This window comes from Diplodia seriata (genome assembly GCF_021436955.1).
Source record: "Diplodia seriata strain FDS-637 chromosome Unknown scaffold_7, whole genome shotgun sequence".
Classification (NCBI taxonomy): Eukaryota; Fungi; Ascomycota; class Dothideomycetes; order Botryosphaeriales; family Botryosphaeriaceae; genus Diplodia; species Diplodia seriata.
The window spans coordinates 250309-278193 of record NW_027117314.1 but is presented as its reverse complement, the minus strand read 5'-3'; the positions used below and the strand labels follow the sequence as shown (position 1 = coordinate 278193).

Below are 27885 nucleotides of genomic sequence, written 5' to 3'. Positions count from 1 at the left end.
TGTGTTTTCAGTTCTCGATGAAAACAGCACTCCTCACTGCGGACAGGAGGTGTATAAATCCCATGAACAGTCCCACCGAGGCCAACCAAACAGCACACTTTATTCACCATCACTAACACTGGACATTTTAACTACCACCAGAAAAATCCATCACCCAGCATATTTTATCTCGTTTTGTTCAGACATGTCTTTCCTGAAGGCCTTAACACTTGGCGTGCTCGCCCTCTCGCAGTTCACCCATGCCATTCCCTACCCCACGCACAATCCCTACGAAGCCCACAAACAGTCCTCGCTCGAGCCTAGCCCCGAGTCCAACTCCAAATCCAATCCCGAGAAGCGCTCCATCTTCAACGTCGACCGAATCTCCGACACTGGCGAAAAAGCAGCTCTCACGCAGGGCCTCAAGGACGCCGTAGCCGTAGCCAAAATGGCGCTCGCCAAGATGGACGACGACAAGCACAAAGACAAGGTCTCTCAGTGGTTCGGGCCGAGCGCGGACCACCCGCCCGTCGTCAAGCAGGTGTTCCAGAACTTCGTGGGCGGCGCCAACAAACTCGGCCCCGTCGTCGTGTGGGACGTCGACTACGGCCGGCGCGGGGGGCGGCCCTTCTGCCTCGCCACGGACGCGCAGGGCAAGAGCGGGACCGCCTACTTCTGGCCGCGGCGGGGGCGGCCGGGGATGCACTTCTGCCCCAAGTTCTTCGGCCGCAAGAACGCGCGCGACTACGTCGCCGACGGCTGCGGGAACGTCTCGGCGAACATCGATACCGAGACGGTCGGCCGCGCGTTCCAGGGCGCCAACGTGCTGCATGAGTTCATGCATTACGACAAGGTCGGGCTGGAGGCGGTGGGCGAGCAGATCGGTGACTTTGCCTATGGCGCGTACGACTGCTTCGATCTGCAGAACGACCGTGTTAAGCTTGGTGACCGCAGGACTACTGAGAATGCTGACAACTATGTTTACTTTGCCATGCACATCTGGCTTACTGAGACTTGCGGCCGTGACTTTGCTTATCCGCGCGGAGAGGAAGACAACTAGCTTGAAGACGGGGGAGAGGGCAGTGCAGGCTGGATTTCCTTGGGACAGAGCTTCAGCGAGTTTTTGTCTGTCATTACTTGCGAAATACCGGAGCTTCGGGTTGGGACGTTGGTTCTTGTGGTTCGATTGACCTTTTACTTTGTTTGTGGCGCCCGGGCGTAGAAAGCACTCATTAGTAGATTAGCCTTACGCGTGTTGAGAAATACATAACTTTCCATCGTAGGCTTTCCGTTTACGTATGTTGTGATGTTGGGCTGCATATGTAAAACTACCCGACGATATTCCTTCCAAGTTCTCTCTATCGGAACGCGGACGAGTCTACCAAGCCAAGAAGTCCTTCTCACTTTAGGTCTGGAAATACATCCCTCATTATCTGCGATTTTCATCGGCTGGCGATGTGGCAAGTGGAAGCAAGTTATGATTCTCGCCATAGTATCTCCCGCACTCAGAAGTGGAGTTGTTCGAGACGGCCTTGCGACGAGCGGCTGCCTTCAGATATAATCAGTGCGGGGTCTCCGCCGCTCAGCCACACGGGGCGCGTGCGGACTGCTAGAAGCAAGTGTCTGAGTATAAATGTGAATCCGAGATTGATACAAGAACATCCACAGAGGAGTGAAACGTCGCCCAGAAATATCAGTTCAGTAGTAGCACCCCGGTCGGGATGGCATGGTTGATGCTGCTATAATTAAAACTAGCGCGGCGGTTGCGGCCTTGGATTCGGACGGCCGCCAAGCAAAACAATGGCGTCATAGTCAGCACCTCCCGTCTCGCCGTCCCGCTGCTCAGCCGCAAAACCATTGATTAACTTGTTCTTGCCCCTCCGCCTGAACGTAAGGGTCTTGCAGTTTGCTCCCCCTCTCGCATACCGCTCGGGCCATTTCCCGCACCTACTACTTACTGTTGCTGCCCCCGGCCACTGAAAACGTCCCATTCTCCAACGCGGGGTCTGCCGATCATCCCCAGTTCCTTCCTGTTCCCCACGCGATCATCGTCCCAAGCGGAAAAAAAAAAAAGCCCCACGTGCTGCAACGACCATGTGTTTCTGCACCGGCACCACCGAGGTACGCAAAACCCCTTCCTCCTCCCCTCCTCACCCCCAATCCCACTCACCCCACCAACCACCAACCAACAAAACAAAACAACAGTACGACCCCTACCACGAACCGGCCCCCCGCGTCCCAACACACACCGCCTACGCGCGCCCCGTCTCGCGCAGCAGCCACCACAGTCATCATCGGCGCAACAGCACCATCGCCCTCCCCCCGCCGCACGCCCGCCGCTCGTACGACCATCATTACCGCTCCAGCGTGTCGTCGATGCCCCGCCATGTCGAGTATGAGCCGCAGCCGCGGCATAGCGTGCAGCTGGTGGAGAGGAGGCCGAGGAGCAGTTCGAGGGTGAGGGGGAGGGAGGTGAGTCCGGGGGCGGCGAGGGTGGTGCGGACGGAGAGGGAGAGGGTTGTTTATGTGTAAGGTTGTTTATGTGTAGGGGAGGGGAGGGGGACTGGGGCTGGGGAAGGGCGAGGGACTGGGGAAGGGCGAGGCGGGGTGGGTTGGGTTTGGTGGACTTGGATGGACTTGGACGTGGGGGGAGAGATGGTCGGTCTCTCCCCGTGTGTGTGTGGGCGTGCGTGCGTGCGTATTGGTTTCGTGATGGTATATATTTCATGATTGTCCTTTTCTTTTTTTCTTTTTTTTAATTAAATCTTAGCCGCAAATGCCTACGGCACTGCTTCTGCGCCTTGTTACACACACACTCGAAGAACCTCGACGACGCCAGTTTCCTTTTGACACAAAACCATCGCCTCATCAACCCCACTGATCACTCCCCCCTCAACCTCGCCAACCTCTCCCGATTCCTCTTCCCAATAACCCTCAGCGTATTCCTCCGCTCAATCTCGGCCATGCGCTCCCAATTCGCTATCCGGCTCAGACTGCCATCCGAGTTCACCACCATCGGCCCCAGCGCGTCCAGCTTGACACCATCAGCACCGAGCTCCAGCCTCAGCGCCTCCGCCGAGCCTTCTCCAGGTGGTGCGGGGAGGGGGAGAGCAGCGGCGGCGTCTTGTTCTCCTCCCGCTTTGTTGTTGTTGTTGTCGTCGTGGTTTTTCGGGTGGAAGGAGTCGGCGTCGATTGTGTGGGCGTTGGGGTTGGGGTTGGGGTTGGCGGAGGAGGACGACATGGTGGTGGTGGGGTGCGTTGTCGAGTACGGCGACGAGGACGCGACGTTGTTGCTGTTTTGCGCGAAGAGACGGTTGAGACGCGAGACGAAAGGCGAGGAGGCGGCGTTCTTCGTGAGGAGCGGTGGTGCGGCGGCGGCGGCGCGGTGGTAGAGGCGCTGCATGTGCTCGATGACCGGCGACAACAACGACGACGGCGATGACGACGAAGTAGAGACAGCGGCGGTGGCGGCGGGGGGAAGAAGTAGTGGCAGGACGAGCGCTGCTAGAAACGCGACGACTGCGGCGATGATGACGAGAGCGCGCGGGATCGTCGTCGCCGGCGTTGGGGCACGGCGGCGATTGCTGTGGGAGGTTCTAGAAGAAGAAGTGGTCGTCGTCGAGCGGCGCGCGCCGGACTTTCTCGCCATGCCCCGCGGGCCGCGGTCGTACGTGCTGTAGGTAGCTGGATGAAGTGAAGCCGCTTCGATCGGTGGTTAGTTCTGAGCAGCGCTTCTTTGCGCTAACGCCTATACCGGCATGCGAGGCATGAGCATGCGGTTTGTGGGGTGTGCGATGATGGATGGTGGGGACTGGAATCATCGTGAACGCTCCGTCCGGCCTGAGTCGTGCGATCGATTCTACTGTGCGGAACCCCAACGCAAGAGCCGCTAAAGCGCTACCCGGCGTCGATTCTAGGCAACCCAGTACCGGTACTGCCCAACGCCCCGAGAGTCGCCAGCCACGACACTGAAACGAACTACGTAGTAGTAGCAAAAAGGAAGCGGAGGCTTTGGGCCGCAATTACATTGCTCTCCCTGCCAACTGGTCGACCCATAGCCCGACGCAACCCGAACAGCACCACGTAAGCGCCATCGACTCGCGCCACGAAGCAGAGCCTCACGATTCCCTCCTTCAGGCCACCCGATTTGTAGAACGTGACTAGACAACGCATGATGGGAGGAAGCGGCATCAAGTGGGATGTTATATTAAAAACGCACGTAAAGCACTGCTAAAAGAATCTATGGTATCGCTTGTTCTAGTACCTAAAAACCGTGAACCACCGCACCGGCCGTGCGATTTTGTGTCCTGTTTATGCATGCATGCAATCACCGCGGCCTTTGGTCATACCGTCGTTGCTAAGCGCCGAACCGAACCATGCATCCCTCCGAACAGAAAGGAAAACGTCGAGCTGCTAAAACTATATGGAACAAGAATGGAAAACTGCACTCATTAAAAGAGGAGGGAGAAGAAGAAGAAGAAAGGAAGAGACCAAAGCATCAACAGAAGCCACAGTGAACAAAAACGAAAATCCACCGGTCAACTCTCCCCCGTTCCCCCACCCTCACCATCGCCTTCAGAACCGTCATCTCCCGAAACCCCATAGCCGAACCGAACGCCGACCAAAAGCAGACCCCCACCGGAACACCTCACGGCTAAAAAGCCGTGTCCATGGCACTGCCTTCAGGCACGCCGGGACTCCTGATCAAACTGCTCCTCGACCGCATGCTCCTGCCGTCGTCGGTGCCGCCGCCCATCTCCATGGCGCCGCTCAGCACGCGGACGACCTTGCGATCCTTGGCGGGCGGCTTGGCCGTCAGCACCTGCGCGGGGCAGACGACGATCTCGTCCTCGCCCTCGCCCAGGTCGTCGCCCTTCTTGACGACGAGGGGGAACAGGACGATCTTGACGACGGCGCGCTGGCGCTCCAGCTCCTCGTTGGACGCCGTCTCGCCCGAGCGCTCGTTCATGAGGGCGGCGTTGAAGTAGACCTTGCGGACCAGGTCGCCGTTGGTGTCGTACTCGGGCTGCAGCGGCGGCAGCATGATGTACTCGGCGCGCTGCGTGCGCATCTCGACCGACAGCCCGACGGCCAGGCGCAGCACGTTGCGCAGCGACTCCTTGATCTTGTCCGCCAGGTGCGCCGGCGGCGGCAGCAGCGCCGCCAGCGTGCCGAATATCTCCTGCACCACCGCCTCCGTGTCCTGCGCCCGCTGCCGCTCGAACGCGTCGCGCTGCGCCAGCAGCGTCAGCGTGATGGCCCGCCACTGCGCCACCGCCCGCGCCGGGCCCACCTCCGTCAGCGTCTTCTCCAGCGCCTTGAGCTTCTGGCGCTGCTCGCGGTCCATGCCGAACAGGTACCGCGTGAAGACGTACTCCCAGATCATCGTCATGACGACCGACATGAAGACGTCGCGGCGGCGCACGCGGTCCGCGAGCAGCATGTCGACGTCGGTGCCGTCGAGGATGGCGTTGTCCAGGCGCGTCTCGATCTTCTCGTCCTTGACGTCCGTCGACAGCCGGCACGCGCGGTTGTCCGAGAACTTGGAGAAGCGTAGCACCCACTGCTGCACGTGCTGGCATAGCTGCTGGCACGCGCTGTCGAAGTAGTCCTCGTCGCGCACCGTGAGGAAGCTGTCGCCCTGCTTGGACTCGAGGATGGCTTGCTGCAGATTCTTGACCTGCTCCGTCGCGTCGACGAGCTCTTCGTGCAGACGCTGGATCTCGGCTTCCTTGTCTTTGACGGCGTTCTTGATCTCCTGGCGGAGGACGTCTTCCATGCCAGCGGACAGGGTGCTGTGCTGGACGCGGAGTTGGTCGAGTGCGAGCTCGGCTTCGCGCCATCGTTGCTCATGGCTCTGGGTCTCGGCCTGCAGGGTGGCATAGCGCTGGTTGGTGTCGTTGGTGAGATTCCGGTTGGCATCGGTCAGAGCGGCATTGACATCGTTGAGGTGGGCAGTCTCATTGCTCAGAGCGGCGTTCACTTCGGAGAGACGAGCAATCTCTTGGCGGAGGTGGTGCAGCATGTCGCTGATCTGGGCGATCTCGGCGTCCTTGGCCCGGATTTGGACGTCACGTGCCTCGACCGCGTCATTTACCTGGCGATCCTGGTTGAGGTTGGCGTCCTGCATGGCCTCTTCCGCCCGGGCCTTGGCTTCGTGGAGCAGCCGGTTCTCCGAGGCGAGCTGGTCGAGGCGGGTTTCGAGATCCATGATGTGGATGCTCTGGCGCTTGCGCACGCTGGGCGGGCGCGTGGGCGACAGTGGAGGCAGTTGCGCATCGCCCCAGCCCTCCTGCACACGGGTCAGCACACGGAAATCGCCATTGACGGCGCCAGGGGTACTCACGAAGCTCTGGGACATGTCGGGGGCGCGGCCCTTGCCCTTGTCGCGCACGCGGTCGTAGGTGGACGGGCCGGCGCGGGTGGGCGACACGAAGGGTGCGGAGGTTGCGGGCGATCTGGTGCGCGCCTTGGCCTCGGCAAGCTGTGATGCAACCCGCAGGTCACCTGACACAACCCTGTCCACCCTCCGCAGCGGCGGCGTCTCGGACCGTGCGCTGATGGAACCGGGCGAGCGAAGCTGCTCGGGCGTCTTGATTCTCGCAAATATGCTGCCTGCGTGGCTGCCAATCGACCGGTCGCTGATCGCACTCGACGGCCGCTGCTGCTTGTCCACAAACGGGTCGCCGATGCTGCCTGCTCGCTGCCGTCCGCCGTCCTTGTCATCGCTGGGGTCCCTGACGTGCATGACGCTGGCTTGGTCTTCCTCTGGATGGCCCGGTGAGGATTGCATCTCGTCGCTGAGGCTCTTCTTGGACCCAAAGCTGCGACGGAGAGACTTGACTCCATGATCCGGCATACCCACGTCTGAAGTTGGCCGCCCCTTCTTGTTGAGCGAAGACTCTTCGGGGTTGTATTCGCGGATCGTGTTGAGACACATGCTCGGAGACTTGAGATGACGCGATGGGGCCGAGGTTGGCGGCGATCTCTCCGATGTTTGCTGCGTTGGGTCTCCAAAGAGGGACGCGGGCGGTTCTTGTGGCAGCTCCCGCGTGGCTGAGGGTGGAGAGGAAGCAATGCTCCTGGGCTCGCCGGGCGTGTCTGGCTGTTTCAACGGCGTATCGAGAATGGAGCCTGCCGATGGTGAGGACTGGAACAACGTGGACGAGCGTGCCCTTGTGGTGGTGAGGGATTCAACAGGAGATGTGAATGCCGTACCTTGTGCTGTGTCCTCGTCGGGCCATTGAGGGCTGTTGTTCTGCTCCACCGGCGTCACCGTCGAAGGGACCTTCTCGTTGCCGTCTTCCATGGGTATGCTTTCCGTCGATTCACCGTGTCTAACAGAAGTTTCCCATTCGGGCCCCGTTTCCACGTCCACCTGCATTGGCTCGGGCGGAGAGTCTTGTTCTTCATCCTCGATAGGAGTGTGATCGCCGTCGTGGAAGCCGCTATCCCTTACCATGGTATGGAACGTGGGTTCGCTGGGGAGGATTGGAGTGTCGTTCATGTTGACCGCGCTGTCTCGATTCGGTGGCAAATCTGGCGGGAATCCCCATGTGGGCTGTTGCATGATGTGTCCAAGGCCACCTAGACGGCGATGGGGCTCTGACGATGACTCCCTCTCAATGCTGCGCTTGCTGTGCAAGGGAGAGCTTCTGCGCAGCCTCTCAAATGATCCACGGTCGCTCAAAAGGGAAGAGCGGGAGTCCTTCTTCTCCAGCGAGTCTGTGCTAGGCTCTGCTTCCTTCGGTGGCGGAACCTTACGCTTCACCCTTTCAAGACCAGGGAAAAGGTTTGCAATCTTGCTGCTCTGGCTTTCGGCCGATGAGGGCTCTTCCTGCTTGGCTGGCTTTTCCTTAGTACTGAGCTTAGGGACTGCAGTGGTCGGTTCCTCAACCGCTCTCGCGTCGAACGGTTCCTCCACCTTCTTCTCCTCAAACTCCATTCCGGCTCCCTTCTCGTTAGCTGGTAACATTGCTTGCTCCGCCATTTCCTGAACGGACATCCGCTTCGTCTCATCGTTCTTCTTGTTCCACGGAAAGTCCCACTCCTGCGTCGCTTCCACCTCTTTCTCCACATGAGGCTCTTCATTTCGCGATTCAAGCATCTTGACGAGCGACCCTGACTCGGCAGGAATCTCAATTGGCGTCTCGTCCTCCATCTGGTCCGCCCAAGACGTCGAAACCGGAGCTTTTGAAGCCGCGGCTTCTGTCTGCTCCACTGGCGTCTGCTGGCCAGACACATCTCTCGCGCCCTTCTTTCCCTTCTTTCCCTTTTTGCTCTTCTTCCTACTCGGCACAGCCCATTCATCTTCCGCAACAGCATTCGGAGCACCGCTTGTATCGGCTGCGGCAGTTTCAACAGAAAGTTCGCGGTCGTTCGCTTCTACGTTCTCGGCTCCAAGTTCGGCAGCTGGATTCTCAACAGCGGTGGGCACATCCGTGGGAGCCTCGACCGCCGGCGAATCAACAGCAGCTTCCCGAATAGGTTCGTCTGAAGTAGAGGGTAGAGGTCCTTCGACTGTAATGTCCTTCCCAACTTCTATGGGTGACTGCCTGCTTGCAGAAAGTGGATCTTCAGCAGCGACGTTAGGCAGTGTCTCGGAAATCATGCGGCTGACTTCATCTGGAGGCATACCAATGGGCGAAGCAGGTCGGCCCTCGAATTGGCTCAGGTCAGCCAATTCGGCCTCAGGGCTGCCATCTTGGCTGTTCTTCCCCTTATTTTTCTTTGGTCTTTTCTGGAAGGGGAAGAACTCGTCAGACACTGCTTCCTTCGTAGCGTCAGGGGAAGGGGTGCGCCTGTTAAAAGTGGGATCGTCCAGGACAGAAGTCACAGCGGCAGCGAAGGCTGGATCTTGACTGGGGTTCTCTTCCGCTGACCGCTCATGACTGGGTATTTCATGAGCGGCGGTTTCTTGTATTGCAAAATCCCCTTCGGCATCTGGTGTCGCGATAACCTTCTTCTTTTTCTTGTTCTTCTTCGGCTTTGACCACGCAAACTCATCGTCAGGGTCAGCCTCAAGGGCTGAACTCGGCGGACTCTTGCGCCCGTGGAAGGTGGAATCGCTGAGGACAAGGCTAGGATCGAAACCGGAATCTTGTAAGCCCGCTGCAAGGGTCGCTGCAAAATCAACATCGCGTTCAGGAGATCCAGGTCGCTTTTCATCGGACCCAAAAGCTGGTTCGGTCATTTCCTTGGCTTGATCATGAGTTGCAGACTCGTTTTCAGCAGGCTTGGCTTCAGGAGTTGGAGCTTCGTCGACACGCCCAGCCTCAGGTTCAGCTTCGACGACTGGCTCTGAGAGGATCTCCTTCGACTCAAGAACCGGCTCCTCGGTAGTTGGCGTTTCCGTGCCAACGCTCTTCCTTCCCTTCTTCTTTTTCTTCTTGCTCTTTTTGACTGGCGCGAACTCCTCAGAAGGGTCCACCTCTGCCTCCACCGGTGCCGAAATGGGCTCGAGAAGTGTCTCATCAACATCCCTGGAAGTCTCCAGAGGCACAATGTTGTCTTCAGTTGGTGCAACAGCCTCTTGTTGCTCTGTAGCTGGGTTTTTGGGCGCATCAGTATCTCCAAGCGAAGCAGACGGGACGTCTGGTATCTCATGCGTGATATCATGATTTGCTGTGTCGGGGGAAGTCGTCAGGACATGGCCTTCGGGAATACCGGAAGCGGCTTCAATTGTGGGCTCGCTTGACTTGAAGGGTTCGGGCGAATACTCCTTGCGCCGCGAACCGGCAACAGCATCGGCCAAAATGCCCGCTGCAGCTGCAAAGCCAATAGAAGGCGCAGATGTGGAACTGAATTTCTTGTCTTCGCTCTCTGGCAACTCTTCCGTGGATTCCGTGGGGACTGGTGCTTCAACCTCTCTTGGAGGTTCAGCATTGACGAAACCACGTGCGTTAGTTCCGGGCTGAGAAACGTCTTGAGACATGTGTTCCGATGTGATGTCCTCCGCGAAATGAGGTACGGCAGGCTCCTCAGACAAAGCTTTGTCCTTGACCTCTTCTATGCCCTCATGCTCAAACGGAGTCTCCGACGATGACTGGGCAACCAAGCTTGGCGGCTCGAAGTTCTCACGCTTAGAATCAGACAATTCAGTGCTAAGAAGATTGGCGGCATCGGCGAAGCTGAGCGGAGGAGCAGTCCACTCGGTATGTTGCTCAGCCCTGGGAACTTCTTGCTCAGCAGGCACCTCATCTGCTACGGTATCATCGAACGGCGGCGAATCATGCATTGGCACAGCCACAGCGGCGGCAGGAGTAGCAGCAGCCTTCTTCTTTTGCTTCTTCTTGTCCTTCTTACTCAAAGGCATGCTAAACTCCTCGTCTGCAACAACCTCGATTGGCGTAGACTCTTGCGGCTCCATCAGCGTGTCTTCAAGCTGTTGTCCGCCAACGATTTCGGGCTCTGGTTGCGGTTCCGAAGATTCAGCTGGCGTAGTGGAGATGCTTTGCTGCTTTCCCTTCTTGCCTTTCTTGGACTTCTTTCGTGTCGGCAAAGCCCACAGGTCTTCAGGCTGCGCTTCATGAGGTTCGTCATGGACGGGGCCAGTTTCTTGCGTGGGAGCCTCCGTGGAGCTCGGGTCCGCAGCGGACAGAGTTCTCTCAACGTCTTGTTGCGATTCGCCTTCAATCGGCGGAGACGACTCCTGATTAACAAGCTCGACTGAACTTGGGATATCTTTGAGATCATCGTTATCGCCAAGAGACTTTGGTTCTGAGCTGAGCTGAGGCATAGTATCTTCGGTCTCTGCAGCGATTGGCGCAGACTCTTCTGCGACTGGGGCAGGCAATTCGGTGACTGGTGTAGACTCCTCGACGATGGGGCTGGCTTTGTCCAAAGGAACCATGGATTCTTCAACGACGGCCGGAGCAACCTCCTCAACGACCGGGGGCGTGCTAGGAGTAGAATCGCGCTTCCCCTTCTTGCCTTTCTTCTTCTTCTGCTTGAACGGAATATCCCATTCATCCTCGCCTGCTTCCTGAGGGGACTGGACGTTCGCAACATCTGTTACGACTGGCTCAGAAGGCAGCGATTGTTCCATGGGGGTTTGCTCAATGGAAGCCTCGAAAGGTTCTTGGACGACATGTGATTCGGCCGGCTGCTCTTCGACAATAGGCTCGTTCGATGGCTCCTCGAACGCAACCTTATCAGTGAGTTCTTCCGTCACAGGCTCGATATCCAGTTGTGGTCCGAGGCCCCTCTGATCCGGAATAAGCTCTTCGACAGTCTTGACAGCAGGCTCCTCGACCTCTTGCTGCGGCTGCTCGCTCGGAACAAAATCGACGTCCTTGTTCTCCTGATAATGCGCTTTGACAACCTCACTAGGCACGTCGAGCACAGGATCCACAACCGGTTGTGGCTGTTCACCTGATACAAACTCGACATCTTTGCTCTCGGGAGTGTGCTCTTCCACCGCCTTCTCTTCGACAGCCGGCGGTGCTTCATCAGGGATGGGCAGAATCTCAGAAACCGAGCCCTGCTTGTCCTTCTTCGCCTTCTTTTTCTTCTTCTTCGACGAAGTGGGAGCAGGCGCCCACTCATCCTCGGCATTGGCTTCACCAGCGTCTGTGGGTTCGACGACTGGAGTAGGCGTCTCGATGCTGGCTTCAGGCTGCGACAACTCCGGGAAAACCTCAGGCCGAGTCTCCTCCACCTCCAACATGTCCCTGGGCTCCTCCATCGGTAGAGCGCCAGCAACGTCCTCAACAGCACTGGGTTCAGCGTGTTCCGTCGTAGGCGGCGTTGCAGGCTCGTCCAAGGACATTTGTTTCCCCTTCTTCTTTTTCTTGCTCTTCTTCCTTGTTGGCACAGCCCAGAGATCTTCGGCGTCAGCCTCCTTCGGCTGCTCCAGGGAGGGTTCGGCTACGGTTGGCTCCTCTGTGACGACATCGCTGAGCGGCTTGGTGCTCGAGAGTCGCTCCTCACCCGGAATCTCTTCAGTAATTGACGTTTCGAGACCCCGAGCAGAGGGTTCGAAGGGCACATCGTCGACATCCGTGGCTTCATCCGCGGCCTCTCTTGAAACGTTCGCTGAGAAATCCAACGATACCGGTGCGCTTTCCTCTCTCTTGTCATCGCTCTGGCCGACCTGTTCTGGCAACTGCCGCTCGGGAAGGGCAGGAGTCTCCGGAGCTTGCACGGCCTCCTGTACGATGTCGGCGAAGCCCTTCTTCCCCTTCTTACCCTTTTTCTTCTTGGCAGGAAGGGCCCATTCATCCTCGCCAGCTTCTACTAGGGCCGGCGATTCGTCAAAGAGTGCTGGCGGCTCCTCGCCCGTTGTTTCGGCCGGAGCGCTCTGCAAAGTTGTGCCATCGGTTGCACGTTCACTCTCCACGGGCTCGACAAAAGGCTCCGGTGCTTGTTCTATCTCTTTCGGAGTCGACGGGATAGAATCTTGCTTCTTGCCCTTCTTCGCTTTCTTATTCTTCTTTGCAGGCATGTACGCCCACTCGTCTTCGGCCGCAGCGGTCTCGGGGACAGCGGGCGAAACGACCGCCTCCTCAACGACAGGAGGAGGCTCCACACCAGCTTCGATATCCGTCGGCAACTCTTCGGCAAGTTCAGACTGCAGCGGCGCGATCGATTGTTGGTGATTATGCGCAGAAGAAGGCACGGCGGCGGGATCCACAGTCCAAGCGTCGTCGGCGTCTCGTGGCACTGGTTCAGCAGTCTCCAGAAGTGGAGTGGCGGCGGTAGTGCTGGAGATCTGTCCATCGGCGGGCACCGCTTCTTCCTCCACCAGGCCTTGACCGGTGGTGGGGGGACCGACGTCGTCACGCTCCTTGTCCTCCTCGCCAACCTCCTTCGACTGAGTTGGCAGTTCCCACTCGCCTGCATGAAGCGGTGTCTCCTCACGTGACTCTTCTGCCATCAGATTCGAGGGGTTTTCCTCGCTTACGGGAGCGCCGGGGTCGATGGGCATCAACGCGGCCCCGGGAGCGGGGCCACGTAGGTCGTCCGCGACGCTGGCTGGCTGATCCGTAGCCGCAGGCGTGATTTCACTTGCAGCCTCGAAATTTTCCTCTGCAGGTTGTAGTTGGTCCACTGGGATGATTGCAGGTTTGCCCTGCGTTGGCGACGCCACCGTCGCAATGTCCTCGACGCCTGATGCCTCCAACCTCGGGCTTCCAGGTGCCGAAGATTCAATTGGCGTCTGGGCCACAGAGCCACGTTTCTTCTTTTTCTTTTTGTCCTTCTTGCTTTTGCTTGGAACAGACCACTCATTCTCTGGTTGAGCTTCTATGGCGGCAGATGGATCTTGGCCGAGTGCTGCAGTTTCTCCAACGAGCGCTTCCTTGACATGTTCCGGCTCGATCATCTGTTGTGGCTCCGCAATCGCTTCATCGTGAATTTTCTCGACCGCAGCGATGTTAGCAACATCCGAAGATAGAAGAGGCTCCTCAGTCTCCGAAGGTAGCGGAATGTTCGCAGCCTCTTCGGCGGTCGAAGGCTGCAATGCTGAAACCAGCTCTTCAACCGCAAAGTTTGGCTCAGTTGCGTTGTCAGTTGAGGATAGCCCCATAGCAGTTTGCTCTTCCTCCGGCATCATCTCTTGTGTGACGGAACGGTCAAAGTCATGCGAGGCGCCATGCTCTCTGTCCACCGTGTCCGGCTCTCTCTCTGCGCCTGTTGCAGCGCCCATTTCGGGCACGTTGTCGATGCCGCCGACCGCCTCAAGGTTCTCTGCAGGCTGTTCAAGAGCGTGTGAAGTGCCAAGTGAGTTCATCGTGTCCTCATGCAAGATCTGCGGTTCGCTGCGTTCAGCTGGGGTTGACGGCTCAGTGATGTCGACACTGGACTGCCCAGAGGTCTTCGACTTCTTGCTCTTCTTGCTTTTCTTTTTCTTGGACGGCTTGACTGCCCACTCGTCTTCCGGCTGCGTCTCATGGATGCTGGCGGTAGTTGCGGTCTCTTGAGGCAGCGCAAATGGCTCACCGGAGGCCTTGTTTTCAGGAAGAGGCTCGGAGATTTGTTCAACATCAGAAACAGCCAGTTCGGGTTGCGGTTCTGAATCAATAGGAGTGGCTGCCTGCTCATCGAAAGTGTGACTCTCAGCGATCGACCCAGGTGCGCCGACGATCTCAGAAACAACGGGTTCGGTGTCGTCTTTAGGTGTAGCGGTAGTAGTATTCCCACGCTCCCAAGAGGGCTCATGCAGTACCTGGCTTTCAGCACCCAGCTCAGGCATTTGCGAGTGCACGGGCACAGTGGCAGCCGCTGGCGACACAGCAGTTGGCAGACTAGCGTCGGAACCCTTCTCGACGACTGGCTCCTTAGCAATCCGTTTCGGCCCGATCTCCATAGCCCGCTCGGCCTCGTCGAACTCGCGACGCTCGTCTTCAGGCATGGTGAGCTGCTCAGGTAGTTGTTTGTCATCTCCCTCAGGCAGGGCCACCTTGGCGCCGAAGAGGTCGCTTGGTTGCTTCTCTTGCACTTCTGCGACGGCAGGATCAGTCTCGACCATCACCCGAGCAGCCTCGTCAAAGACCTGAGGCTGCTCATGTGGCGCTTGTTTACCGATAGGCTCAACCTCAAAGGCACGGTCAGCTTCCCATGGATCCTTGTGTTCGTCCTCCGGCAAAGACAGCTGCTCGGTCAGATGGCCATGGGTCGGTCCGGGGGAGGTCGCGTCAGCACCGAGGAATTGGCCTGGTTGTTTCTCTTGCGCATCTTCAAAGATAGGCTCGGGCTCCATAGCCCGTTCAGCTTCCTTGAACTCCTCACGCTCGTCCTCCGGCAAAGGCACTTGCTCAACCGGATCCTCCCGGTGGCTCTCAGATAGTGGCACATCGGGGCCGAAGAGGAAGTGGGGCTGTTTCTCTTGCACCTCCTCGACATGGACTGGAGTGGCAAAGGTCTCGGGCGCAGAAATAGTGTCTTCTTCCTGCTGATGCTGGTCCTTTGAAGGAACGGGAGAGAACTCGTTCTCAGGCCCTGCCTCAAGACGCACCTCGTCGACTTGCTCAGGGACGGTCGCTTGCTCGGAGGTCGCCGGCTCAAAGACACCGATCTTCTTAGGGACATCGTAGTGCACCTCATCCTGCGGCTCCGCAAGGTCCTGATCATTATCTGCGTCAGGCAGAGGGATAAAGACAGCATGGGGAACTTGGCCTTCCTCCACAGTTGTGACAGGCTCCGTGATGGACTCCCGCGGCATGTCTTTCGAACCTGGCTGCTCAAGGAGAGCTTCCACCGCAGCTTCGTCCACATTGGGCGCCTCGGATACTGGCGCCTCAACAGATTGGTCCAGTTCAGACTCAGCAGGAGCCACAAGCGTGGCCTTGGACTCAGGTTCCTGCACAACCTCTTCCACAGGCGTGGTGGCGACATCGATCGGACTGTCAGAGACGCTCTTCCGGCCCTTGTTGCCCTTCTTCTTCTTCTTCGCAGGGACAGCCACGAACTCGGACTCCGGATCAGCTTCAGCAGTCTCGATAGGCTCTGCCTGTTGCAATTCCGCGTCTGGCGCTGCATGCTCATCGAAACCGGTGGAGAAAGAAGGCTGGGGGGTCTCTGATTCAGCTGGCTGGACGGCAGCGGTGCCCTCCTCCAGCACCCCCTGCGCCCCCCGCTCGTCCACCACCGGAGCATCAGTGATGTCCTCGGTTACCGACACAGGATTCTCTTCGGTGGGCGCGAGGTCAGCTGCGGGACTCGTCTCCTCCAAAGCAGGATGTGTAACAGTCTGTCGAGGCTCCTCGATGGTCGGTTCACTGGGCTTCGCCTCTTCGACGCTGAACGTGATCGACGCCGGTTCTTCAATGGGTGTAGCGAACCCCGAGGCGCTGACGCTGCCGCTCTTCTTATCCTTCTTCTTTTTCTTCTTCTTCGAGGATACGACAGGCGCGAACTTATCTTCCGGATCCACCTCAGGAGCCGGAGTGGATGCTTCAACATCGGGAATCTCTTCCGTCGGGAAGTCGCGATTTTCCGTGGCAAATTCAGGAACGGTGTGCTCGGGTGCTTGAACGACGGCCTCGGTTGGCTCAGGCTCATCGGTAACAGGCTGCATGGGTATCGGCGCTTCAAACATCGGCTCTTGGGCGGTAGACTGTTCGGCCACCAGCTGCTCAAGGATCTGCTGTTCGGCCACCGGCTGTTCAGCGAGATGCTCTTCGACGACCGACTCCTTGGAAAGCTGCTCCTCGACATGCGGCTGACCAACGGCCAACGTTTCGAAGACAGGGCCCTTCTCGATTGGTTCCTCCCCGACCGGCGTCGCCAACCCCGCACTCGTGCTCCCACTCCCACTCCCACCCTTCTTCCCCTTCTTCTTCTTCTTGTTCTTCTTCGACGAAGAAGAAGAAACCGGCGCAAACTCCGCATCGAGATCAACCTCCTCAGCAGGCGCGGACTCGGGTACAGGCACCGCCTCAGCCTCATCAACCCTCTCATCACCAGGGCGAGTAGCACCAGCATCAGCCAGCGCCTCCTCGACGCCAACGGCAGCAGGAATACCCTCTTCACTCGGGAACACCGGCGTCTCCTCGACAACGGCAGCAGCGGGCGGCTGTTCCACGACGGGCTCTCGCATCTCCTCATCAGCAGGCGTAGCAAAGCCAGAGCCCGACCCGACACTGCCACCCTTCTTGCCCTTCTTCTTTTTCTTCTTCGAAGAAGAAGAGCGAGACGGCACGGGTGCGAATTCCGGCTCGGGCTGCTCAACTTCCCTAGCAGGCTCGGCGTATTGTGCTTGGGCATCCACATCCTCGGCGGAGAAGGCGGCGGGTGCCGTTTCCTCGGCGGCAACGGTTTGCGGGGCGGCGCCGGTGGTGACGGGGCTGCTGGGTGTCGGGTCAGGAAGTGTTGGAGTGTGGTCCAGCTGCTGCTGCTGGTCCCGAACGGCAGCATCTTCGACAAGCAGAGGCTCGTGGAAAGCAGCAGCATCAACGGCATCGGCAGTTTCTCTGTCCAAAGCCGACGACGGTGCCTGTTCGGCGGGGGCAATGTCCGAGACGCCAACGTCCCTCTCCAGCAGCGGAAGCTGCTCATGCTCGACAACCCGCGGTGCCTCATGCTCCGCCCGCTCAGCGCCTCTTTCGGGCTCTTCAACAACCGCGAGCGGCTGCCTTTCCGTTTCCGCCTCGTGTTCCGGCTGCAACGGTGCCTCGGCAAAAGGCGACTGATCAGCCTCGGGAAGAGGCACGTCTTCAGGCGCCACATCCCGCGCTTCTTCAGCTGCTGCAGGCAGCGGGGCTTCGGCTTCCTCGAAGACGGCAGGATCGGCAGGCTGCGACGAGACGCCCTCGCTCACGGACCCGCTCTTGCTCTTCCGGCCCTTCTTCCCCTTCTTCTTCCCGCCCTTCGGCTCTCTGGCCAGCAGCACGCTCGGCACCTCCGCGGCAGGGGTGGTCAGCGACTCGCTCTTCTCGCCCTCCTCATTCTTCGGCCGCGCTTCCCCAACACCCGACGGAGTGGCTTCGACGGTGGCAGCGGACGGCGTCGTATCATCATCGGCGAACCACCCCTCGACCGCCTCCGCCGTATCCCTCTCCGTCGTCTCGCGCACCTGCTCGGGGCTGAGCTGCGCAGCCTCGGCAGTGCCGGCGGCGGCGTTGTTGTCATCTGGAGAGATGGTGCCGAGCTTCGCCGCCTTCTTACCCTTCTTCCCCTTCTTCTTCGACGAGGAAGAAGAAGTCCGCGTCAGTAGAGCAGGCCGGGCGGGAGACGATGGCTGATCGGCCGCCAGCTCCTGTCGTTCGCGGTCGGCCGCGATGCGCGCCTCTTCGATGGCGGCATTGTCGGGCTCGCCGGCCATGAAGTCGTCGAGGGCGGTGGGTGTTGATGTCTCCTCGAGGGGAGCGCCACCGGCTGATGCGGGCTCCTCGACGGTGGTGTTGGATTCAGCCGGGGCGAGACCGTCCGCGGGGGCGGGCTCGGTAAGGTCTCGAGACACGATAGGAGGCTCTTCCGTACTAGTGATGCCTGGAGTTGCTGATTCGTGACCCACATTCGAGGAAATGCTAGGCCCAGGCTCCTCACCAGATGGCTGTGCAGCAGCAGTCGATGACTCCTCCACGGGCGTGCTAGAGACAGCCTCGCTCGGCGCCGCGTCGACAACAGCTGGAAACTGTCCCTCGACAGCCGTGAGAGGAGAGCTCATCTCCCCGCGTGCAGCCTCAGCTTCAGGCTCTTCCACAACAGCCGTCGGCCGAACGACCTCCTCTTCCCTCGTGTCTCTCGGTTGCTCTTCCACCTCTCGAGTCTTCTTCTCCTTCTCATCCTCACCATCACGCCCCTTGCCCAGCTCATGCGCGACAAACCCAGCGGCAGCCGCACCACCCAACACCGCCGCGGCAGCAGCAGCAGTAGCAGCGAAAGAATCGGCGCTCTTCGTCCCCTCATCCGCATCCGCATCCCTATCCTTCTCCCCACCGTCGCGATCAAGAGCCAACGCCTGCTGCTCCGCCTGCTCCTTCTCCAATGATAACTTCTCAGCAGCTGCACCAGGAACGTCCACGACGAAATCGTCTTTCTCAACCTCACCTCTCGCACCAGAAGAAAACCCATCCGTCGTCGTCGTCCCAAACGCCCCAGCCCTCGGCGTGCTCTGCTGACTGCCCAGCAAATCATCCGGAACGCCAGCAGCTCTCACGGCGCCGCCGGTATCGATCCGCAAACCCGCATGCCTCAAGTCCGGCGACTGGGTTGCACTCCCGAAGACGTCGTCATCGTCGCCCTCGTTCGCGCTCGCATACCCGCTCGCCCCCTCCCCAACGCCATCACTACTCCTCTCGCTCGCCTCGCCGAAACTCACATCCCCTTCCACCTCCTCCACCGCGCTCGCCCAATCCTCGCCGCCACTCTCCTGGCTGACCGACGGACTCCTGCTGCTCGGCAGCGACGGCAACCGCTCGTCGACCACTCCTCCCGCTCCCGCACCGCCGCCGCCACTACTACTCCCCCTCCTCGCCGCGTTCCGCTCGACGAGGTACAGCGGCCTGAACGTGCTGCCGCCCTTGAACTCGGTCGACGGGATCCTCTTGTGTTTCTGATGCTGCTGCTGCTGTTGCTGTTGTTGCAGCATCGGCGGCGTCGCCATCGTGCCGAGCGGATCGGTCGAGGGCGCGTGCTGCTGTGGGGAGACGGGCGATCTGGGCGCCGACGTCGCGTTATTGTTGTAGCCCTGATGGGCGCCCGTACTGGCGCGCCGGCCGAGGAACGGGATGGGGACGGCCGTCGTGCTGATGGGTCGCGACGGTGACGACGACGAAGCGGCAGCGGGGCTGCCCACTTCGCTGCTTGGTCGTGAGCCGAAGCCTCGGAAGTGTATCGGCACGGCGGTCGCCGACGTCTGGCGCGGCATCATGCTGCTCCGCTTGCTTGTCGCCGGCGTGCTTTTCCTGTTGTTGTTAATGCCGAACTGTTGCTGTTGTTGCGGAGTGGTGGTGGCGGTGGCGGCCGCCGCCGCTGCAGCAGCATCGGGGCTACCGCTGGGCCTGACTTTTGGAAAGTTGAGAGGGGGCCCATTGTCATCATCGGCGGCAGCGGCGCGGCGCCCGCCGCCTTCTTCGGTGGGAGAGGTGGAGCGGCTGCGCGGGAGGGGGGTGAACATCGGCATTGCGTTCTCGAGCTCGTCTTGGTGTTCGAAGTGCGCGGGGGCGATGGGGACGTGGTGGATGGTGGGCAGGGGAGGTAGACGCTCGGATTGATCACCTCTTGCCCGAAGCCCTAAAAAAGACTCGGCGCCGTGGTAGGTGTTGCGTTTGTCTTTAGTGGGAGTGCTGGCGCCGGTGATGGGGTCGTCCTTTGTAACAAGATGATTTAGCATGTCTTCCCTGTCGTCGATTGCGTTTGGCGACACGTAAGGAGCGGTGTGAACACCCTTCTCAAACGTAGAAGGAAACTTCGAGAGTTCGACTGGAGAAAGTCGAGAAGAAGAAGTAGAAGAAAGAGAGGGCTTCTCTGTCGTATGTACCTTGTAGTGTCGGGAATAATCCATACCTGAGTCGTCTCTGCTACCGCTCAGTCTCTTCTCCCGCCTGCCGCTCGTGCTTGAGACCACAGAGCGACTGTCATCATCCGATCCGTACGAAGAGCCGCCATGCGTGGAGCTCCGATGCTTCCGTCTCCTGTGCTTGTGGTCATCCACATCGTTATCATCACGGGCCTTGTCAAGGGACCTGGTGGAGCTCGTTTCCGGGAGGCTCTCCTTGGACTTCCCGAAGATGCTGGAGAAGATACCACCCTTCTTTTCCTTTTCCTTGTCCTTCTTCTTATCGTCGTCGAAGTACTTCGCCGGACTCGACACCACAGAGGCCGTGTCATCAAGGTCGCCCTCGCGCTTGGACCTACGCTTGTGCTTGCGCCGCTCAGAGTCATCCCGTTCGAGGATATCGCCCGGGTCGGAGCGAGCATCGCGGTCGCGAAGCGAGTCATCGAAGATGTCGCTCTCCCGCTTCGATCTGCGGTGCTTGTGCCTCCTCGACGAATCATCGCCCTCGTCGTCCCGGAACTCGGAGACCACGGACTTGGAATCATCGTCGCCAGTGGACCGATGCTTGCGGTGCTTGTGCTTGCGGTGGCCATCGTCGTCGTAACGACCCTCGGACACAGATGACCGGGTCTCGTCGTAAGTGCCATCCGAGCGCTCACTCTCCCGGCGACGGTGATGCCTGTGCTTCCTTCGACCTTCCGAATCGCGGTCGTCCGACGCGACTGACCTAGTGTCCGCCGGGTCCTCGCTTCGTGGCCGGTGGTGATGTCTGTGTTTCTTGCGCTCACCTTCATCCTCCCAAGCGTAGCCACGCTCAGGATATTCCCCACGCGGCGGCGACGGCGAGCCGTACGGATCATGCGGCATTGAGACGCCAGCATGAATGGGAAATTCTTCCGGCTCATCGTAAATGTACTGCTTCTGCCGCGAGTCCTTCTCTCCGGTCGGCGACCAAGGGGGCGAGTCATCCTTCGGCAAAGGAACGTTGGCTGCCTCGTACGACTCGCTTGAAGCCTTCGATAGGTCTCTCCCGGCAGTTGCCGCCGCAGCAGCAGCCGCGGCGTCCATGCCCATGTAGTCATCGAATGCAACTTCGGATCTCAATGGACTCCCCAGGCCAGGACCGCTTCCCGGCCTACTACGTCTCCTGCTGCCCTTCTTGTACGGCTGTTTCGCGTCTGCAAGCTCATCGTACTCATGGAATGCCGTGCTTGGAATAGATCGCGCGGGTGGATCGACAGTGTATGGAGCAGCAGAAGAATGGTCGCCATTCGAGGTCGAGGGATACGGCACGGAACTCGAAGGAGGCGATGGGTCCCGACGCGTTTGCTGCGAGGGTGTCGTGGCAGCCCAGAGGTTATCAGGTTCAGCCTCTTTGCGCTTGGAATCAGTAAGGCCACCGGCAAGAATGCCGGCTGCTGTCGCGAAGCTCAAAGGCGCAGCTGAGCTGGGTTGATGACCGGCATCAAGGCTCCGGCGACGGGAATCGTCGTAAGCGACCTCCGGCATGCGGCTCGGAGCCACACCGAAATCCGATTTGGCGTCGCGAGCTTCACCGGAAGCGGACGGATAAGAGTAATTGGGCTCGATGTCGCGAGGGTCACGATCGACACTGTCCCGCTTCTTTTTCTTCTTCTTGTCTTTCTTGTTGCCGGAAACATCTTCCCACAAGTCTTCAGCCTTTGGTTCCTCGACAGGGGTGGAAGGCAGCGAAGAGCTCTCGCTTGCGCGCTTTGCAGCCTTGTCGCGCTTCTTCTTATCCTTCTTGCTAAGCGGTGCATCCCAGACATCCTCGTCAAACTTGGCCTCGGATTCGGTTCTTGAATCTCGGTCGAGGTCTTTCAGGGAACCCGTAGAGGATGTCAGGTCTTCCAGCGTGTCGCCACTGGCACGCTTGGCCGCCTTGTCACGCTTCCTCTGCTCCTTCTTGCTTAGCTTCGGTTCGGCCCAAGAAGCAGTATCCGCTTCCTTCAGAGGCTCTTCGTCGTCCCAACCACCAGGCATATGCGGCTCAGCCTCTTTCGGCTTAGACGCGATAATCTCCTCCACGGGCTCTTCGACGATCTCACCCTCCACGAAGCCGTGCCGACCAGCTTCGGCATCCGCGCCAGGGCTGGCGTCGTAAGCCGCAAAGCCAGGCACCGTCTCGAAGAAGGGCGTCTGGTACTTCTCGTCTCCTGGGGTGATTATCGTGGGGGTGTGCTCAGGAGAGGTAGACTCGATCACCTGGCGGCCATCGTCCTCAAAACGCTTGATCTCCTCCACCGGAGAGGCGACATCCGAACTCCAGCTTTGGCGATAGTCGTGGACGTCGGGACGATAGGTCGTTCGCTCTCTGCCTGAACGAGGCGAGTCGGCCTCAACGACTATCTCGTCGTTTCCTTGGTAGCGGTGCTGATCCGCGTACGCGTGGTCACCTTGAAGCACCCAGTCTTCTGGGAGATGCCGGTTCATATCTTGGTCAGAAATGTAGTGCTCGCGGAAGCTCTCCGGTGTTCGCGCCTCGTAGTGGAAGGTCTCGTCCGCGCCCCAGGTGACACTAGTCCTCTTGCGCTGCCTTTCTTCTTTTTCTCTCTCATTCTCGGCTTCTTTGATAGCCTCGGCAGCATCCTTCCGCGCTTCCATGTTGGGTGACGGCGGGGACGAATGTTCACCTCTTAAACTGCCAGCAAGGCTGACCGGCGGAGTCGGTTCGATGAGGTTAAGCGTGGGGACGCTGTGGAGTCTGTTTGACTTGGGGTCGTCGCCGTCCCTAGTAGCCGTGAAGTTGTACGGTGGCTCATACGGTGGCTCGACGACCACGTATGGCGAGTGATAAACCTGAACGTCCGCGTCTGGGCTGCGGCTGGTAACCTTGCTTGATGGCGAGCGATCGCGAAGTTCAGGTGGCGCCCAGAAGTCTTCCATGTCCTGCTTGTCGGCGGGCTTCTTCCAACGCTCCTCGATGTCCGCCATGACCTTCTTGGCAGCGCTGCGCGCAATGCTCTCTTCACGTTCACGGCTGGTTTCTCGGTCCGGGCTGCGCGAGGTGTCCTTCTTTTGGAAGTAGTGAGGATCCATGATTTCATCCTCATAGAGATGGTCGTCGTCAAACTCGATCTTGCTAGAACGCTTCTCGTCACGATCCTTGTCATGAGCGATACCAGCGACGGCAGCGCCCGCAGCAATGCCAGCCGCAGCAGCGACAGCAGGCGTGTTCCAAGAACTATGCTCTTCGGGCTCGACAATATCGCGCTCCCGAGCACGAAGCTCGCGATGGCGGGCCTCGATGTCATAGTCGAACTTCTCTTCGCGCTCCTGTTGCCTCTTGGCCGCTTCATCTTCCTCCCGCTGGCGATTGAGCTCCGCCTCATAGATTTCGCGCTCCAACTTTTCGCGCTCACGCGTGGCAGCCTCATGCTGCAGCCTTCTCCGCTCCATCTCCTCTCTCGCAGCCACCTCTCTGGCGGCAGCAGCCTCGGCCGCTTCAGCTCGCTCGCGCAGGATGCGCTGCGTCTCACGGTCGAGATCCGCCTTGTCTTTGGCTTCCTGCCTTGAGCGCTCGTGGGCTTCCGCTTCTTCAGCTTCGCGGCGAGATGCCGCCTCGCGTTCAGCCTGCTCCTGCAGTCGGCGTTCTTGGAGACGAGTCTCTTCCTCGATATGGCGAAGTCGCGTATATTCACGTTCACGCTCGATCTCGGCTTCAAGCTCGCGTTCGCGTTCGCGTTCACGTTCGCGCTCCCTTTCGCGCTCTCGCTCAAGCTCGCGATCATGTTCGCGCTCGCGCTCGCGCTCCTTCACCCTCTCCCTATCCTCCTTCTCCTTCTGACCTCTCGTCAGGTCAAAGCCCACCGTCTTGGGCGAGTCGACCCTGGTCGAGGGCGAACTGGTTCTCCTCCTCGACGTCGAGGAAGACCGGCCGTGATGCGACGACGCTGCAATGACACCTGCAGTCGCCGCAGCGGCGGCACCCGCGATGGCGAGGTCGCGCTTCGTCGAGCTGTGGGTGTTGGTGGGCGAAGAGGCGCGCCTGGGTGGCATCGGAGGCCGTTCTTCGAACTCCGAATGGCCGGGCAGGCCGGGGAAGGTCGTGGGAGGGGCTTTGCTGCTGGCACCGCCGGAAAATACCGGCGGGCCCGATGGCGCTGAGTATGCAGGAGTCGGGGCGTAGCCGGCTTGGGTCGTGTACACCGGGGCGTTTGATACCGGCGTCATGGGTTGGGGTTGCTGGAGAGGGACGGCCCCAGGACGAGATGTCACGAGCGGTTGACCGTGTTGGCCATGCTGCTGGGAGGTAATCGAAGCGGAGCGGCGGACGGCATCGAAAGCGTTAGGGTCAGATGTAGCCACCGGCTCGACCGTCTGCAGTGGTGTGGGAACGCTGCTGGCACTGCTTCTGCCGTCGCCGGCAGCTGCACTAGCAATGCCTGCACCAATACCAACGCCAGCGAGACCGGCGGCACCAGCCTTCAGGCTATCATGAGACTTGCGGTTCCTTTTGTCCTTCTTGTTTCCCCATCTCCAGCTCCACTTGTCGGTTCCAGAGGCGTCGGAGCGGAGACTTTCCATGCTCTTCCGGCTCTTCGGACCATAGTCACCAAAAGCAAGGCCAGAGTCAACGCTAGAAGTGTCACTCTCATCCTCAGAGGCCGACTCCCATTCGCCTTCATCCGAATCCGAGCCCATGTAAGAGCCAGGCATACGGGTACGGTCGCTGGAATGTCTGGCGCCGTGATGCCTTTGGCCTTCACGCGCAGCGCCAAATTCCGACCTGCGCTTACCGCGGTGCTTCTCGCGGCTGTTTAAGCCAGACAATGCTGCAGCAGTAGCACCGAGGCCGATCAGAGTTGCGTTGAGCTTCTCATCAGAGTTTCGACGCTTCTTGCGTCCACTGTTGCGACGAGAGGCTGCGCTACTATGCCGAGACAAAGCACTGCCACCGTACGTCAGGCCAGCATCCTCAGACGAGGAGGATGAGTTTCCAAAATTGAAGAAGCCTTTCTTTTTCTTCGCGTGGGTCTTTGCCTTTTCGCGCTTGGTGGCAGTTGATGGGCCAGATGAGAACATGCCTCCGAATACACTGCCAGTGTTCTCCTTTGCCGAGCGGTGCGACCTCGTATCATCGTGACGCGAGGCCGAAGAAATGACAGAGTGTCGGGTGCTCTGGTGGTGGTTGCTCTGACGGTGGTCCTTCTCACCCAAGCCAAAGAATGAGGCCGAGCTAGAGGGCTCCTCGGTGTGATGTTTCCGAATGGCATAGCCAGGAGGGGAGTTCGAGCGACTCCTACTGCGACGTCTCACGGCTGCGCCAGCCACAGAAGCTCCAAGTGCAGCACCGGCGGCTGCAGAGAAGACACCACTCTTGCTATCCCTCGAATGTGACCGGGACTCAGAGTGGTGATGAACGACCTTGTAATCTTTCCGTTCGGTGGTATAGCCTCTGCTAGCGCGGGAGTCTCTTGATCTGCTCCTGTTGCGGACGACGCCGCGTGAAGTGACGCTCCGCCTATCTCTCGAGCCACTTCGGCTTCTCGCGCCCCGAGACGAACGAGAAGAACGGTGCTTGCGACCCGACTTTGCGCTATAGGTATCATCGAAATCCTGGTTCTGCCACCAGAGGGCTTTGCCGACCTTGGCTATGCCGTAGCCTGCAAGGCCTTTGGCGACCCAAGAGTGGCTCTTGCTCTTGCGCTCATCGTCTGAAGAAGAGTAGCCATAACGAGATCCTTTGTCAATACGTGAATGACGGAGAGAGCCGCCACTTGTACGACGGTGAGGGTGGTAGTGGTGCTTGCGAGGAGCCATTGATGGAGGTTCATATGGGTCGAAGCAGTGGCGACAAACACCAATATATTCTGTGTACTCTTCCATCTTCCTCACGTCTTCGTGGTCCTTCCACCAATCAACAATCTTGTCGACAGGACCGCGAGTCTTTTGTTGCATGGCCATGTCGAGATCAGAGTAGGCTGGAACTTGTGAGGGGTAGTGGCCTCCGTTTTGTGGCAGCGACGAATGTTGATGGTGATGAGCGTGGTGTTCGTGCAGGCCATATGCGCCAGCCGCCAATCCAGCCGCGCCTGCAGCGTAGAGACCTGCGTTAGAGTGGGAGGAGTGCTTACCTGACTTGCTAGGCTTGCTGGTGGCGGACTGGGCGTAGGCTGGCAAAACGGGCTCAGACTCGGCATAAACCTGGGAGGCGGGCCCATAGGTGGACGGTGTGGTGTAGTAAGGGGGGTCTTCAACATGATGGTTGGAGACTTGTGGATGATAGGTGGTGCTAGTAGTGGTTTCATAGATGCTCGTGGAGTTGTGGGAGGAGCTTCCGTGGTGTGAGTTGCTTGACTCGTGGGCCAAGCCATAGCCTAAAGCTGCTCCTCCAGCAGCGCCAGCAGCGGTGGACATCTTGCTGTGCATGGAGTTTGGCCGCGGCGGCTTAGCCGGTGGGTCTTCTTCGAAGCTACCGGGCATGGACAGGGGTCTAGGCGGCTTGACAGGAGGTCTGTCGCCATTGATGGTGGGAGTTCCGTAGAAGTCGGCAGCAGCGCCTTGACCAGTCTCTGCGGGGGGATTAGGCACAACGGATGCTGACATCAGGTGTGGTTGGGTGCCAACTATCACACTTGGCGGATCAGGACGGACACCTGGTTGATATTGCACGGACTGGCCATAATCTCCGTAATAGTCAGAAGCGTGGCCAGTTTGGCTCTGTAGCGCACTGGGAGGCGGGCGGTATGCATTTGAGAAGTCCACGGGATCTTGACCGGGAAATTGGCTTGCTACATGCGCATCCATACGCCCATAGCCGGGGGAGGTTGGACCAGTCTTTGATGGGCCATACGGAGCGGTGTACTGGGAAACAGTTGGGCTGGCCATCGGGAGGTCATATGCACCAGAGCCGCGGCCAGCGATGTCTGCAGCCTTCGGGCGCGCCGGCTCGTCCACAATTTCCGAAAGTTTACTACCACTCCTGGGGCGCGTCTTGGGTTTCTTCCCGGAATCCTCCCTCTCCTTTTCCCGCTTGTCCTTGCTGTCCTTCGAGTCTCTCTTGTCCTTCCTTTTGTGTTCGCGATCGCCGTTTCTCTGGTCTCGCTTGCGGTCACGACTAGACGAGCGGTCACGGCGGCGCTCTGAACGCTCAGAGCGGAGGTCTTCGTCACGGTGCCGCTCTGATCGTGTGGAGCGGAGGTCGTCGTCGCGGCGCCTGTCGGAGCGCAGGGAGCGAAGATCGTCATCGTCGAAGCCGACGCGCGACGGAGCGGTTCTCTCGGATTTCTGGTCGTAGTCCCGAGCGGTGGCGTAGGTGCCAATTGACGAGACGGAGGGCGCGGGCTGCGCATAGCTGTTGCTTCGCGACGACAAGGTCGGGGGATAGTCGCTGCGATCCTCCACACGCGACGACGGGGGGTTACGCGCGGTGGAGGACGAGACCATCGACTCGGCGCGACGGCGCGACGACGAAGAGCCATGCTCTTTGCGGCGACCGTCGTGCGACGAGGCGTCGCTGCTCTTGCCAGTGATCTTGCTCCACATGGTTGTGCGCGCGTGGCGATGGAGCGGCGATGATGGGGTGGCGAGGTTCTATGCAGGAAACGGAATGAATTACTCTTGTCTGGGTATTGGGTTGCTGTTTTGGGTATCAGGCTTCAGGTCGTGAGTCGTAAGTCATAACATGGTACAGTAGTGCTGGGTGAGGGCGCGGCGCAGTCCGTGTCGCGGCAAGCGCAGTGGCCGTCGTGGGTCGTCGTTGCCTCAGCTCGCGCGCTGGCCGGTGCAAGGTGTTCGGTGTGCGATCTTGTGAGGGTTGCGGTCTCCAGCCGAGGGCGAATGAGAGCTGCAGCGCGCGGCGGGTTGTGGTTGGACGCGGGCTGCAGCGCACAGAGCTCTGAGCTGGCGATCCGAACGGGTCGGTGATCACATTGCGGCCCAGCCACCGAATTAAAATCCGGAGAGCCGCACCCTCACGCAAATCCACACGTGAAACCGTG

At 59.4% G+C, this 27885-nt stretch overlaps 3 protein-coding genes across 3 annotated transcripts; 1 reads left to right on the top strand and 2 right to left on the bottom strand.

Moving 5' to 3' along the window:
• Positions 1-184: 184 nt before the first annotated feature.
• Positions 185-1039, top strand: SLS55_006856 (uncharacterized protein; the record flags this gene model as incomplete). The annotated part of the gene is made up of 1 exon (XM_066778285.1): positions 185-1039. The coding sequence occupies one exon, from the start codon at positions 185-187 to the stop codon at positions 1037-1039; it is 855 nt and encodes a 284-aa protein (XP_066630722.1).
• Positions 1040-2860: 1821 nt separating this feature from the next.
• SLS55_006855 (uncharacterized protein) lies at positions 2861-3382 on the bottom strand (the record flags this gene model as incomplete). Its single annotated transcript, XM_066778284.1, has 1 exon — positions 2861-3382. The coding sequence occupies one exon, from the start codon at positions 3380-3382 to the stop codon at positions 2861-2863; it is 522 nt and encodes a 173-aa protein (XP_066630721.1).
• A 1251-nt stretch (positions 3383-4633) lies between these two features.
• On the bottom strand, positions 4634-27331 carry SLS55_006854 (uncharacterized protein; the record flags this gene model as incomplete). The annotated part of the gene is made up of 2 exons (XM_066778283.1): positions 4634-27239; positions 27324-27331. The coding sequence occupies 2 exons, from the start codon at positions 27329-27331 to the stop codon at positions 4634-4636; spliced, it is 22614 nt and encodes a 7537-aa protein (XP_066630720.1).
• Positions 27332-27885: the final 554 nt, after the last annotated feature.